The 13,956-nt window shown below is 61.8% G+C and overlaps 1 protein-coding gene across 1 annotated transcript; it reads left to right on the top strand.

Moving 5' to 3' along the window:
- Positions 1 to 997: 997 nt before the first annotated feature.
- Positions 998 to 13,904, top strand: GDPD2 (glycerophosphodiester phosphodiesterase domain containing 2). The gene is made up of 17 exons (XM_054169480.1): positions 998 to 1,092; positions 3,617 to 3,760; positions 4,908 to 5,011; positions 5,086 to 5,179; positions 5,413 to 5,472; positions 5,655 to 5,753; positions 6,287 to 6,380; positions 6,861 to 7,006; positions 7,482 to 7,564; positions 8,029 to 8,179; positions 9,753 to 9,968; positions 11,348 to 11,499; positions 11,767 to 11,914; positions 12,120 to 12,202; positions 12,629 to 12,707; positions 13,537 to 13,562; positions 13,775 to 13,904. The coding sequence occupies exons 2-17, from the start codon at positions 3,647 to 3,649 to the stop codon at positions 13,902 to 13,904; spliced, it is 1,779 nt and encodes a 592-aa protein (XP_054025455.1). The 5' UTR covers positions 998 to 1,092; positions 3,617 to 3,646.
- Positions 13,905 to 13,956: the final 52 nt, after the last annotated feature.

Below are 13,956 nucleotides of genomic sequence, written 5' to 3'. Positions count from 1 at the left end.
CACTGCTGCGGCCTCACAGACCTGCTGGGTGGGCACACTTCATGGACCTGGTCAATACTTTGTGCCAGAGCTGTTAATTGATAATGGTGTGGAACAGGATTGGCTCGAGCAGGGGTGCTGAGGCTGCTGCCCAGCCTCGCAGCTGCTGTATCGCTGCAGGATGCCATCGCCTCCCTGTAACTCAGCTTTGCAAGTGGCAGGAGATCACAGAGGTCCCCCAGGATGCCAGGCAATGCCAGAGCGATTCCCTGGCACAGAAATGTGACCTTGCATCCTGACTCACCCAGGGCTGCACCTCTGCTGAGACCTGGATCAGAGGGTGAGGCTCACAGCTGTGCCATGCCAACGGGCAGGGAACCAGGGAGAGGGAGGCCATCACCCTGTCCATCTGCAGGTGGCATCAGGATTTTGTCTTGGAGCCTTCTCTCATCTGCTGCTTTAGCAAAGTTTGGACGTGTTGGCTCTGAAGGGCTGCTCTTGACCCAAGCCAAGAAACCACTTCTACTGCTGTGCCTCTGCCTTCAAAGCTCGCCCCAGGGAGTGCCAGCTGTGGTGGCCTGCAGCATGTCTGCCCCAGGCAAGGAAGGGGAAAGCCTCCCTTGGCAGAGGGGCTCCCACAGCCACTTGTTCACAGGCCCCAGTGATGCACGAAGCTCTGCCTCCCTCTGCCTGCCCTGCTCCCGGGGCTTCTCCTCAGAGCCTTCCCCAGTCTGGAGCGTGGGCTGCCTGCAAACTCCTGTGTGCTGCGGTGCATGACCTGCTGCGGGCCCCTTCCTGCAGCCCAGCAACTAGGAGGCCGCCACAGCGCGGGGTCGGCTGGCACCCTGCTGCTGGCACCCTGCTGCTGGCACCCTGCTGCTGGCACCCTGCTGCTGGCGGGGCACACCCTGACCCCGGCCCTGCCCGCTGCCAGCCTGTGCAGACCTGCAGCGCAGCGCTGCCGGGCCACAAACACACCCAGGAGGGTGTGAGCAGTCGGCAGAGGCGAGCAGGGCTCCGGCAGAGGCGAGCGGGGCTCCGGCACAGCAGCCAGCCCGGCCCCGGCGCTCAGCTGGGCTCCGGCTGCGAGAGCCCCGCGGCCGCAGCGAGCAGGTACTGTGCCACCCCCCGGGGTGCCAGGCATGGCAGCCGTGCTGTGGGGAGCTGTGGGAGGGCTGGCGGGGCTGGGGGGTGGATCTTAGCTCTGCGTGCAGCTGAGGGGGAGAATGGAAGGGGCTGTCCATGCTGCCCTCATGCTCCAGAAGGAACCCAGGGCAGGAGGCTGGGAGTAGGGGGTCGGGGCCAGGCTGCGCTGCCCTTGCTGTTTAGGGGTCACCCTGTTCCCCCCACAGTGGCTCTGCTGTCACTCCGGTGAGGTCAGGGGACGGTGTGGCTGGGTGCCAGCTCCGGCTGACCTGCCCAGTGGCACTCAGCCTGGGCTAGCTCTGCTCCTTGAGGGCAAGGGGATCCTGCTGTGCCCGTGGCCACCTGATGTGCTGTGCCAGTGCCCCAGGCACACAGAGGTGCCCGTGGGGCTGCAAGTGCATGCTGCCGTGCTGGTGACTGTGGCAATGGGCCTGCCACCCCCTCAATCCTCCTGTGCCCCCCTCCCCGACTAGGACTGGGGATGTGCTGTGGGGGTTGAAGGAGTTTGAAGGAGGAGAGCTGAAGGAGAGCTCCTTCCAGCCTTGACAGACCCCCAGGTCCTACTGTGCCATTCTCCCATGGGGCTGGAGCAAAGCGTCTGCTGCACACCAGCCCCAGCTGTGTTTGGGATCTGTGCCCTGTGCTGGGCTGTTGCAGAACAACTACTGGTGCCCCTTCTGCAGTCCCACTCTGAACCAGGGCACAGGATGCATTTTTCCTCAGAACCCTACAGATAGCACCACTGGCAGTGATCTGTGGCCAGCGCCGTGGCACTGCTCTGCTGAGCTCGGGTCCTGGCAGTGACAGCCTCCCAGAGCAGCTGAGTGCTGAGATTTGGCTGTTGCCCACAACCACTCCTGCTGTACTTTGTACCAGCCAGCTGGGGCTGGGCTGTGTGACAGGGTTTCCCTCAGCAGCTGGCAGCACGTGGGTACTCTGCCCATGTGAGCAGCAAGAAGGGCACCAGGGTAGAGCCCAGGGGATGCTGGCTAAGCCTGCTGCTCCCTGGTGGAAGTTGTGCCTCTCCTTCTGGTGACAGCAGGGGTATGAGGCTGTAGCCAGAGCCCCTGGGTATCCCGAAGGGAAACTGGTTCCATGGCTTCTTGCACTTGTGCTAGGGCTGGCTCCCCAGAAGACAGCAGATGTGGGCAGTGCTGTGCTGCTCAGCATCCCCTGCCCCTTGGCTGGCTGGACCTGCTGGTGGCAGCCCCCAGCCCCCTCCAGCCTGCAAAAGTCACCTAGGCAGGTTAGGGATCCTGCTCTCAGGTTGGTACCTGGCTGTGCATGCTCCAGCAGCCACCTTTCTGTGTGGGTCCTGGGGATACTCTGCACCTCAGCCCTGGAACCAACAGCCTGGTGATGTCTGGGAGTGAGGTGCCCTGCTGGGGTGCTGCTGTGTCATGGGACAAGACCTGAGTGAGCCCTTGGCCATGGCCAGGGCATGGCAGAACTGCTCTGGGGTGGCTAGCTGGGGGTGGGAGGGCCTGGGCTAGCTCTGCCTCCCTTCCCCAGGGCCCAGGCTGGGATGTGACACAGTCCAGCAAGGCACACCCTTGCCCCCAACACTGGAGAGGATGTGGCTGGGTGAGCTGTGGTCAGCTAGCTCCTTCTGGTCACAGAGCTGCAGTCTGTGGGGCAGGAGTGCTGTGGGGGTGCCTGGCCGGTCTGGGAGGCTGGGAGGAGGAGGAGCTCTGCAGCAGGGCAAGTGGGAACAACCGTGGAGTTTCTCGAGGTGGCTGAAGGGAGCTCTTGCTTGGGGCTCCCTTCTTTCTCCAGCCAAGCACCCCACGTCTGGGCACCACAGCAAAGCCTCCTGGCCCCGGCCCCTTCCCAGTGCATACAGAGCCTAGTGGCAGTCCCACGCTCAGCCTTGGTGTCTGCAATGGGTTCCCCCCGTAAGTGCCACTTGCCCCCTGCCCCCCACGGTGCTTGGCCCAGCAACCGTCCTGCAGCTGCTCAGCTGCAGCTGCTCCGGCCGCGCCAGGGACCCCCGGCTGCAGCAGCTGCGCTGCAGGAGCTGCGCTGCAGGGCTGACAGGGCAATGCTGCCTCCGCACAGACCTGCACTTGGGGAGGGGGATGGGGACCCCCCGTGCCGCTGCGTGCACCCCAGCTGTGCAGCAGCGGTCCCAGGATGCAGCAGGGAGCTGCTGGCCCCTGCAAGATGCGCTGCAGCCAAGGGAGCCTGGCTGCAAGGTTGCCTGGAGCTGGACGGTGAGGCTGGTGGCCTCTAGAGCCGGTAGGGTGCCCCTGGCTGTCAGGCAGTGCCAAACCCTGGGCTGGGGCCAGCTCTGGGCTTGCTGCAGCTCGCTGAGCAAAGGGTCCCAGGGCAGCCTGCTGAACAGGTTGGGCTGCAGCCTGTGCTCCTGCTTTGCCTGGCACCATGCCTCAGCTGGGGACACAGCCAGCACCCCTTCTACGTCCCACGGGTTAGGGGCAGTGTGTCTTGAGAGATCTATGCCAACGTGTTGTGTGCATCCCCCTCAGGACAGCTGACCCTTGGCCCAGCACAGCTCGGTGCCATGGCAGACCCCGCTGGCTGCTGCCGCCCCTGTGCCACCTGCCTGCTCTGCCTCTACAGCTGCCAGTGGATCACTGCCAAGAAAGAGAAGAGGAAGGGCCTGAGAACCACCAAGGTAATGCCAAAGATGATGCTAAGCTGGGGCTGGCCAGCCTGTGTGTGAGGCTTAGGGTAGTGGCTGGGATGGGGAAGGGCTCAGGTCAGCCCAAACATTGGGCTGCTGACACCAGCACTGGTCCTGCTCCCCAGGGCTGAGTGCCAGGAGAGCTGGGATGCTACCTGGCACCCTCTCTGCCCAGGGACTGCCCTGGCTTGGAGCAGTGAATGGTGAGAAGTTGAGCAGTTTGTGCCCTGTGGGTGAGAGGCAGGGCAGAGCAGCAGGCTGGCAGAGCAGGGCTGAGCCACAGCCACCCCCTGCCCGGCCGAGCGTGCCTGGAGCCGGGCACTGAGCTGCACCGCCCGCGGCGGAGTGTGGCAGGCAGGCCCTGGGGGCTGCGTGCCTAGCAGGGCACGTGGAAGGCACGGTGCCTGGGCTGGGCACAGCCCCTGCCCACGGGGTACTGGGAGGATGAGTCCCCAGCAATTTGTAAGCTGGGAGGGGCAAGGCCCTGGGATTCTCTGAGGTCTCCAGATCCCATGGGAGTGGCTGTGCTGCTGCTTGTCCTGTCTTGCCTGGAATGTGTGGGCAGGTCCTGCCTGCCACATGGCCAACCTAGCACCTGGCATCCCTCACCTCCCTGGCATCCCTCACCTCCCTGAGTATGCAGGGGCTGGAGACCATGCAGCTGGAGCTGGGCTCAGCTGGGCAGGCAGGAGCGGTCTGTGGGTTCCTTGCTGCAATGGCAGCCGTGGCACGCAGCACCCCTGGCACACAGCACCCCTCTGCCCAGCCCACAGAGCAGCCAGAACAGCACCTGGGGCTCTGTCTCTTCTCATGTCCAAAGTGCAGGCACTGAGCTGCCCCACAGAGAGGGAGCAGAGCTCCCAAGACTGTTTGTCGCACAGGAAAGGAGGCAGCCCTTACCCAGGGGCTGTCCTCTCCAGTCTGCCATAGATAGCTTTTGAATGCCCTGTAGGAGATGCTGCTCCAGCCTGCTGGAGCATGGGTCCAGCCAGAAGAGCTCTGCTGGGGAGCTCTGTGCCCTCTCCAGGGGGCTGCTGTGTGCCTGCACCTGGGCCCTGTGCCTGCCGTGCCCCTTGTGTAGCCTGTCTGGGCTGGGTGCCCTGCAGGGCTGTGCACAGCTCTCACCTCTGGCTTTCAGTGCGACTGCAGCTGGTTCCTCTTCCTCTTTGTCGTCTTCCTCTTCACACTGGTGTGGCTCTACTTCACAGTCATCATTCTGAACGATTTCCACAACTTCAATGAGTGAGTAGGGTGCCCACACCCAGCCTTGCTCCGTGTGTCCCCCCCGCCTCTCTGAGCACCCCCTTTGCTGGCAGGTTCATCTTCAAGCAGAGGAGGCTGTGGCTGGACTGGTCCCTGGTGCTGCTCATAGCTACAGCTGTGCTCATCACCTACTCGGCCACGCTGCTGGTGAGCCTCGGGGCCCCTGCTTGTGCTGGAGGGGTCACAGCTGTGCTGGGCACTGCCTGGCTGCCATGCTCTGCAGAGCCAGCTAGAGCCCACAGCTTCTGGCCTGCCAGAGCTGTGTCAGCCTGAGCATGGCCAGAGCCCTGCCTCTGCTAGGGGAACACACCTCCTGTGCCCTAAGAGGGCTGAGCTGTGGGGTACAGCCCAGCTCTGACAGCTCCTTGTTCTTCTTGCAGGTCCTTGCTTTGTGCTTACAGCTCTGTGGCCAGCCCTTGAAGCTACACTGGCTGCACAAGGTGAGAGGGGAATACTACCCTTGCTCAGAGCATGGGGGACAGAGTTCAGCTGCAAACCCAGACAGGGCAGGTGGGCCTCAGGAACAGGGGCTCAGAAGGAAGGGATGTCATGCCAGGGCAGAGCCCAGCTGGCCTGCAGGATGCTGTGTGCTGCCTTAACTGCCTTGTATCCTGCCCTACAGACCCTGCTGATCTTAACTGCCTTGGTGGTGGCTGCAGCCTTCACAGGGCTGGGAATAAAGTGGGCAGAGGAGTGGAGAAGTGCAGGTGTCTCCTTGCAGGTGAGTCACCTCAATACCAGAGACTCCCCTGCTGTACTCAGAGCCTGCCCTGTGGGCATGAGCTGAAGGGTGGTGACTGGAAGCCCCAGCATGGCTCTGTGCCATGGAGGTTAACTCCCTGTCTTTGGCTTCTGCTGCCTGGCCAGGCTAGGTGCTCCTCCTGCTCTTGCAGTCCTCCCTGGAGCAGCTGCAGCCAGGGTGATGAACAATGACTGGACAGAGCAGGGAGTGAATGTGCTGCCCAGGGAGGTGGTGGAGTCGCCGTCCCTGGAGGTGTTCAAGGGGAGATTGGATGTGGCACTTGGTGCCATGGTCTAGTTGTGAGGTCTGTTGGAACAGGTTGGACTTGATGATCCTTGGGGTCTCTTCCAACCTTAGTTACTGTGATACTGTGATACTGTCTGAGTCTCTTCAGTCACCCCAGGAGCTCTGCCCTTCCCTCCCTGCCAGCAGTGCCAGCTGCAGTAGCAGATCTCCTGTGGGGACCAGGGGCTGGGCTGGTGCTGGCTAACACCCTGCCTTTGCCTCCCCAGGCCACAGGTCCCTTCCTGCACATTGGAGCTGTGGGGGGAATGACTCTCCTTGCGTGGCCCTTGGCCAGCTTCATCTACCGCACCCGCAGCACAGGTAAGCCCCTGCCAGGGCCCCCACCTCCCAGCTCAGCTGGTGCCCTGCTTCCTGCTGCCCAGCCTAGGGGCACTGGTGGCAGAACGTGCACAGAGAGCATGGCTGCTGTGGGAACAGGTCCCCAGGACTCAGTCTGACAGCAATGCTTGCTCTAGTTGGTGCTTCCGATGCCCAGCCCTTGTTGCAGCTTCAGCCCTCACTGCTTTGCAGCTGAAGGAGGGCAGTGGACGGCAGCCTGCGCCCTGCAGAGGTGCTGGGCTGTGCCCTGCAGAGGTGTTAGGCTGTGCCCTGCAGAGGTGCTGGGCTGGGGTGCAAGGACATGCAATGTCCTTTCATATAGCTGCAGGGTGCCTGAGGCTGAGGAGTGCAATGAGTGACCTATGGCAGCCATAAGTTCATGCCAGGGGAAGCAGCTTTGGCTTGTTCCCAGTGGCCTGCAGGGCACCTCCTCTGTAGCTCAGCTCTCTGTGCCTGCTGCAGGCCTCAAGGTGCTCCTGCTGCTGGTGTACTGCGCGCTGATGATCGCACTCTACCTGGCTCCCCTGGGGATCACCTCCCCTTGCATCATGGAGGAGAGCCAGCTGCCCCCCAAGCCAGCCCTGGTTGGCCACCGAGGAGCACCCATGGTGAGTGGCCAGCACCTGCAGCACCCTGGCACAGGGGTCAGGGTGGATGGGGCAGGCTGCTCCACCACCAAAAGCCAGGCTGTGCCTGCTGAGGGGTACTGCCACCAGACCCTTGCTGCTGCAGGCCTGGACAAGCTCTGGGGTGCCCAGAGCAGCCAGGGCAGCACAGGGCTGGAGAATGGGTGAGTACAGGGTAAGGAGAGTGGGTGCAGCAACTGTAGGGCAGAGCTGCTTGCGGGGTGCTGCTGGCTGAGGAGCAGGCAGCTGTCAGCAGAGAGCCTGGCTGGGTTGTGTGGGCTGAGCAGCAAGGACTTGGCAGGCTCTGAGTGCCTGCACCCAGCCCTCTTCCTGCCCCCTGCACTACCAGGGTCACCCAAGTCTCACTGTGGTTGCCCCAGTGCTGTGGTTGCAGCCAGGCAGGGCAAGTGCCCACTCCCTGCCCATGCCCTCACTGCTGGCACCATTGCTTTTGCAGCTGGCCCCTGAGAACACCCTCATGTCCCTGCAGAAGGCTGTGGACTGTGATGTGCAGGTCTTTGAGACAGACGTCATGGTGAGGTAAAGGGGCAGCAGGGGCTGCCAGGGAGGAAGAGGCCTCTGTATCCTGGGGGGCAACCCTCCATGTGGGGCATCCTGCAACACATCTGCAGCACTGATCTGGCCTGCAGCTGGAGGCAGGACTGTTTCCAGATTGGTGTCCCAGGGACCTGGGAGAGGTCCCTGTCCTCCCCAGGCAGGCAGGCTGCCTCCCACCATCACGGGGTGGGACTGCTGGGAACAGACCCTGGCTCTGGTTTTTGCCATGCAGTGCTGCTGTGGGGACAGCTGCTGCAGTCATGAGGAAACTGCTTGGCTGCTGGCTTGGTCTCTAGGTGGTCTCTGCACTCTGGACACTCTCCTTTTTGTGCAGAGGACCACGAGCAGGCACAAGGGTGGGGGGGACCCCAGCAGGGTGGCTGGGAGAGGCAGGGAAATGAGACAAGCAGCTTGTAACAAAGAGCTTTCCTCTGCTCCTTTGCCAGTGCTGATGGGGTCCCATTCCTCATGCATGATGAGGAACTCATCAGGACCACCAACGTGCAGGCTGTGTTCCCAGAGAGGGCTGCCCTGAACAGCACTGCCTTCAACTGGACAGACCTCCAGCAGCTGGATGCTGGCAGCTGGTTCCTGGAGGTCAGAATGCCCCTGGGGTGACTGCTCAGGGATGGGTGGACAGAGCATGAACTCTGCCCTGGGGAAGCTTCCCTCTGAAGCCCTGGTCCTGGCAGACACCTGGCCAGGGTGCAAGAGCGCTTCTGCACCTGCACAAATCCATGGGGTGAGGTTACACCTCAGGCTGGGCTTTGCTCTTCCTCCTCAGCTGAGTCATGCAGGAGGCTGCTTTGAGGGGAGATGTCTCACCCATGTGCTCTGAGCTGCACTGCCTGCCTAGGCTTGGAGGCAGCTGTGGCAGGGCTCTTCCCAGAAGGTGACTAACACACTGCTGAGCTGCTCTTAACTCCCTACAGCTGCTGGGGCTGCTGGAACTGTGCTGTTAGTGGGCAGAAGGGCAGAGGTGCCCCAGGGATCTGCAGGAGAGGGGTCCTGTGCCTGTCTGTGCTGGAGAGACTGCCATGAGAGGAGCCAGAGACAGGCACCAGTTCAGCACCAGTGGAAGCTCTGGGGGGTTGCCTATGATGGCACCAGTGGAAGCTCTGGGGGGTTGCCTATGCTGGCACCAGTGGAAGCTCAGGGGGTTGCCTATGATGGCACCAGTGGAAGCTCGGGGGGTTGCCTATGATGGCATCAGTGGAAGCTCTGGGGGGTTGCCTATGATGGCATCAGTGGAAGCTCGGGGGGTTGCCTATGATGGCATCAGTGGAAGCTCAGGGGGGTTGCCTATGATGGCATCAGTGGAAGCTCGGGGGGTTGCCTATGATGGCACCAGTGGAAGCTCGGGGGGTTGCCTATGATGGCATCAGTGGAAGCTCTGGAGGGTTGCCTATGCTGGCACCAGTGGAAGCTCTGGGGGGTTGCCTATGATGGCATCAGTGGAAGCTCTGGGGGGTTGCCTATGCTGGCACCAGTGGAAGCTCAGGGGGTTGCCTATGATGGCACCAGTGGAAGCTCGGGGGGTTGCCTATGCTGGCATCAGTGGAAGCTCGGGGGGTTGCCTATGCTGGCACCAGTGGAAGCTCGGGGGGGTGCCTATGCTGGCACCAGTGGAAGCTCGGGGGGTTGCCTATGCTGGCACCAGTGGAAGCTCGGGGGGTTGCCTATGATGGCATCAGTGGAAGCTCAGGGGGGTTGCCTATGCTGGCACCAGTGGAAGCTCGGGGGGGTGCCTATGCTGGCACCAGTGGAAGCTCAGGGGGTTGCCTATGCTGGCACCAGTGGAAGCTCGGGGGGGTGCCTATGCTGGCACCAGTGGAAGCTCGGGGGGTTGCCTATGCTGGCACCAGTGGAAGCTCGGGGGGTTGCCTATGCTGGCACCAGTGGAAGCTCGGGGGGTTGCCTATGCTGGCACCAATGGGAGCTCTGGGGGGTTGCCTATGCTGGCACCAGTGGAAGCTCAGGGGGGTGCCTATGCTGGCACCAGTGGAAGCTCAGGGGGGTTGCCTATGCTGGCACCAATGGGAGCTCGGGGTTTGCCTATGCTGGCACCAGTGGAAGCTCAGGGGGGTGCCTATGCTGGCACCAGCTGAGGAGGTGGCAGCTGTGGGGGCTGCCCTGGTGACCCCCTCTCCCCCTGGCGATGCCCTGGCAGCGGAGGCCGTTCCCCACCGTGCAGAGTCTGTCTGCCGGCGATCGCCGGGAGGTGGCCAGGCAGCGGATCCCCTCCCTGCAGCAGGCCCTGGAGGCAGCCAAGCAGAGCAACATTTCCATCATGTTTGACCTCCGGCCTGAGAACCACAGCGACTACCAGAGCTTCGTCAATGCCACCCTGGCAGCCATCCTGCAGTCAGGCATCCCACTGCAGCAGGTGAGTTGGGCACCACCGCTGCGGCCCTGCTGGCACAGTCCTGCCTGGGGGGCGTGGGTGCCCAATCGACCCCACTGAGCCTGTCCAGGTGTGGGGCTCTCCAGCTGGGAGAAGTTACCAATAATTAGGGGTCTACAGCTTCAGACCCGGCCAAATGCTTTGGCCCCCAGGTTGTGTAAACAGTGACTCAACCTAGGGAGGGACCAACAGTGCCAGCAAGAGCAGGAGAAAAGTGCTCCACCTCTCCACCATTCACCACACCTCTCCCTGCAGCTCTTGCACTGCAGCCTCCTGTTGCCTCTGCAGTGCAGGACATGTGCTGCCCCCAGGGCATCGGTCAGCACACACAGCGCTCTCCCTCCCTGGCCTTTAGAGAGGGCAGAGCAGGAGGGGACACGGCACAGCCTTGGCCTCTAGTGCTGAGCCAAGGTGCACTCTCGCTGCAGCTGAGGCCATAAGGAGGCATGACTTAACCTATTCAGCGACCCAGAAAGGCCATAAATGCTCCAGCCTGCTGTAGTGGTTTGAGCCTTAACTGGAGTTTAGGAGCTCAGATGGTACCAAACCGAGAGTTCCAACTCCCCGCCCCCTCCCCCCCCCTTTCCCTGATAAGGAAAACTGAGAGAAAGAAAAAAGGGGTAGGGGAAAAGAGAAGGAGGCAAATCTAGCAGAAATAATCTGGAGTTGGTTTGGAAGTAGGAGAAGTAAATATATATAACAGCACTGGGGGGAGAAGGGTTTACAAGGGTGAGGGATAAGGATAAATAGGAAAATACACAACACCAAGCCTGCATGGCCTTGCATTTCCTTGGATGTAAGTGGATTTAGTCTTTTAAGAGCATAGGAGCAGCTTGAAGAGGCCAGGCCCTACCACGTGGAAGAATCAGGAAAAAACTCCTGCAGCTGTTGTCCTCTGGAGTAGGTGAGGCAGGAGGAGAGAGGGCAAAGGACAGCAGTGTTCTCCTTTTCACGCTGGACAGGAAGGGGGAGTGGAATAGACCACCTTTGACCCGGGGACCCCTCCTCCTGGGAGGGGGAAACCAAGTCCCTCTCTGTTCACCTGGACCAGGTTTCTTTTATCCTCCAGGGTGGGAGCAAGGGTCTCTCAGCCCTCCACCCAGGGTGGGTGTAACCCAGCACACCTTCTTATGCTGGAGCTGCTTCCCCCCACACACACACTGGAGTCTCTTGTTGGCTGGGACAAGCTCTTAGGAGGCTGTCCTGGATGAGATCCTCGTGGAGGAGCTGAGCATGGAGAGGAGCTCAGGAGCCAGCTGCCTGAGAAGGTCACATGTGCCTGGAGCTGCAAGGAAGGGCCAGAAGAGAGCAAGCTCTCTGGGGTACCTCTTCTCCACATGTGGTTTCTGGCTCCTGCCCAGGTCCTCTGGCTGCCTGATGGGTTCAGGGAGCAGGTCAGACAGCAAGCCCCAGGGCTTCAGCAAGTCTACGGCCGGAAGAGACTCCAGAATGAGGAGGAGCCACTGCTGCACGTCAACCTGCCCTACCAGGACATGAGCTCTGAGGAGATCAGGTGAGAGCCCTGTGCCAAGAAGCCTGGCAGCTATGGGGCCTGGGCACTGTCCCAGCTCTGGTGAGGGCCAGCTGAGGCTGAGTGCTGGAGGGTGTGTGGTGCATCCTCGAAACAGGGGATGGAGCTGGCTACAGTCCTCTCCCTTGCCAGCAAGCTTGCCCTGGCCCTGACTCTCCAGACAGTGGCTCCACGTGGCTGCAAATGCTGAATCACATCCAGACACAGCCCTCTGTGGCCTGCAGCCCTGAGCACACTGTCCCCATGCAGGCAGTACCGCCGGGACAACATCTCTGTCAACCTGTACGTGGTGAACCAGCCCTGGCTCTTCTCTGTGCTGTGGTGCTCCGGGGTGAGCTCTGTCACAACCAACGCCTGCCAGGTGCTGAGGGAGATGGAACGCCCCATCTGGCTGCTGGTAGGTGACCCTTCCACCCTGCACCCTGTCCCACAGCACTTGGGAGGCCTTTTCTGCACAGCCCTAGGCAGCCAGCTGCCTGGAGGGTGGCTTTTGCTGGGTGCTGGGCTGGCATGGGAAGCTGTGACCCTGCAGAAAGGAGAGCTGGCACAGCAGGCTGGGCTGGGCCTGGCTGGTGTTGATAGCTTCTGTTGTTTCCCTGCAGCCCAGCAGCACGTACCTCATGATCTGGATTGTCACAGACTGTGTTTCTCTCCTTGCCATCCTCTGGGCCTTCCTCTTGCTGAAGTATGTTTAACGCCTTCCCTGCTCCCAGGGCAGGTCATTTGGGGGAGGCTGTGGTGTGCCCTGGGTGGGTGGTGCATGCCCAGACTCAGTCCTATCTGCTGCTACCCCTGTCTGGACTCAGAGCCTTGGGGGTCCCCTCCTGCTGGCTAAGTGAGACAGCAGTGTGTGTGGGAAGCTTTTACCCTGCAGACAAAACCCCTCCCCTGCCTCAAGACACTGGGTGCCTTATTTCATTGTCTCACTCTGCACCCCAGGGCTTGGTGGGCTGAGCCTGGGGTGGCCTTGGCCTTGCTCCTTTACCCATCTGCAGGCACCAACAGCACATCCCTGTAGGACTATGTCCCATGGTCTCCATCTGGGAGCTTGAGGGAGGGAAGGGGAAGGCCACACTTGACATGCTAACATTGATCCTATTCCATCTCCTAGGAAATGCTCCCAGAGAAGACAGCCAGCAGGTGAGTGTGCATGGATGGGAGCTCCTCTCCCTGGGAGCCAGGCTGTGCCTGTGGGACTTTCCCTGGCAGGCAGACAGGCAGCTCTCTGCAGTCCAACATGAAAGAGTGATTTGGGATGACCCGGTGAGGGAATCCCAGCCCAGGGAGTTCCTGCCCTGCCCTTAGCAAGCAGCCCTGTGGAATCCCACATTCCTCCAGCCTCCTCATACCGGCTTTTCAGGCTGCTCTGCCTATGACTGCAGGCTGCCAGCTGCCTGCAGTGGCTGTTTTCTCTTTCTGTGCCCCCAGAGTCTGAGACGGACGTGCTGCTCACAAAGATCAACAGCCTGATGCAAGAGTGACCACTCCAGCCTGCACCAGCTGTGGGGAAGGGCAGCCAGAGCCCTGCACAGTTCAAGCGGGGAGCGCTCCTCAGGCCAACTTTGAGGCTCCTCTCCTTAGCAGACTTCCTCCTGAGCCTCCTGTCCTCCACAGCCTTCCTGGCTCCGTGCATGGTGCAGAACTGCCCTCAGCTGCAAAGACCTGGAACTGGGCTCCCATTTCCAACTGGCAGCGAGGAGCTGGAGCCTTTGCAGGAGTTTCATGCAGCTGGCTTGCCCCTGGCGGCTGCTGAGTAGTGCTGGGGCCAAGATCTCTGCCCTGGGGTTTGTAGTCTTGCGGGGATTCAGGTCAGTGCTTGGTGTGGGGGGAGGGCAGCCTCTGCCTGCCAGCAGCTCTGCAGCCGGTGATGGGAAATCCTGTGCCCAGCACTGCTGCCCAGGGGCTGCCCTGCCCATGGCCAGAAGGGGGTAAGGGGGTAGCTTTGCACGAGATGGAGGGGAGCTGAGCTCTTCCCACCCCCATGCTGGGGTCATGCTCCTGTTGGCTTTGTGCTTGCAGGCCGGAGTGCTGGCCTTCATGCAGCAGTGGGTGCCGGTTGCTCTGGGAGGAGAGAGGGTCTGGGGTGGGGGTGTCTGGGGCTGGCAGGACCTGCGGTCAGGCTCCTGCTGCTGCGAGGCTGTGGGGTGGAGGGTGAGGGCAGCGGGGGGCACTCGGCGTCGGGCACTTAGCAGCGGGGTCTTGAATTCGGGATGGGGTCAGCTGTTCCTGTCCCCACCTGTCTGTGTCAATAAACCAGCGGAGCGCAGACTCCAGCGGGGCACCGCTGCCTCTTCCCTCGCTCCCTCGCTCCTGCTGCCCCGCACCGAGAGCCGCTCCCCACCGGGCCCGGGGCGGGCGGGAGTCGGCGGCGCGTCCATGCCATCTAGTGACGGCGCGGGGAAGCGGTGCCGGGGGCCGAGCGGCTCCTCCGGGCCAGGC

The sequence above is a fragment of the Dryobates pubescens genome, chromosome 18 (genome assembly GCF_014839835.1).
Source record: "Dryobates pubescens isolate bDryPub1 chromosome 18, bDryPub1.pri, whole genome shotgun sequence".
Taxonomy (NCBI): Eukaryota; Metazoa; Chordata; class Aves; order Piciformes; family Picidae; genus Dryobates; species Dryobates pubescens.
Note: the sequence above shows the minus strand (reverse complement) of the source record. Positions and strands in the feature narration are given on the sequence as shown.

Coding starts and splice junctions, on each gene's coding strand:
- GDPD2 (XM_054169480.1), top strand. CDS start 3,647: ATGGCAGACCCCGCTGGCTGCTGCCGCCCCTGTGCCACCTGCCTGCTC. Junction 6,381..6,860: donor CTACCGCACCCGCAGCACAG/GTAAGCCCCTGC, acceptor TGCCTGCTGCAG/GCCTCAAGGTGCTCCTGCTG. Junction 13,563..13,774: donor GTGCTGGCCTTCATGCAGCA/GTGGGTGCCGGT, acceptor TCAATAAACCAG/CGGAGCGCAGACTCCAGCGG.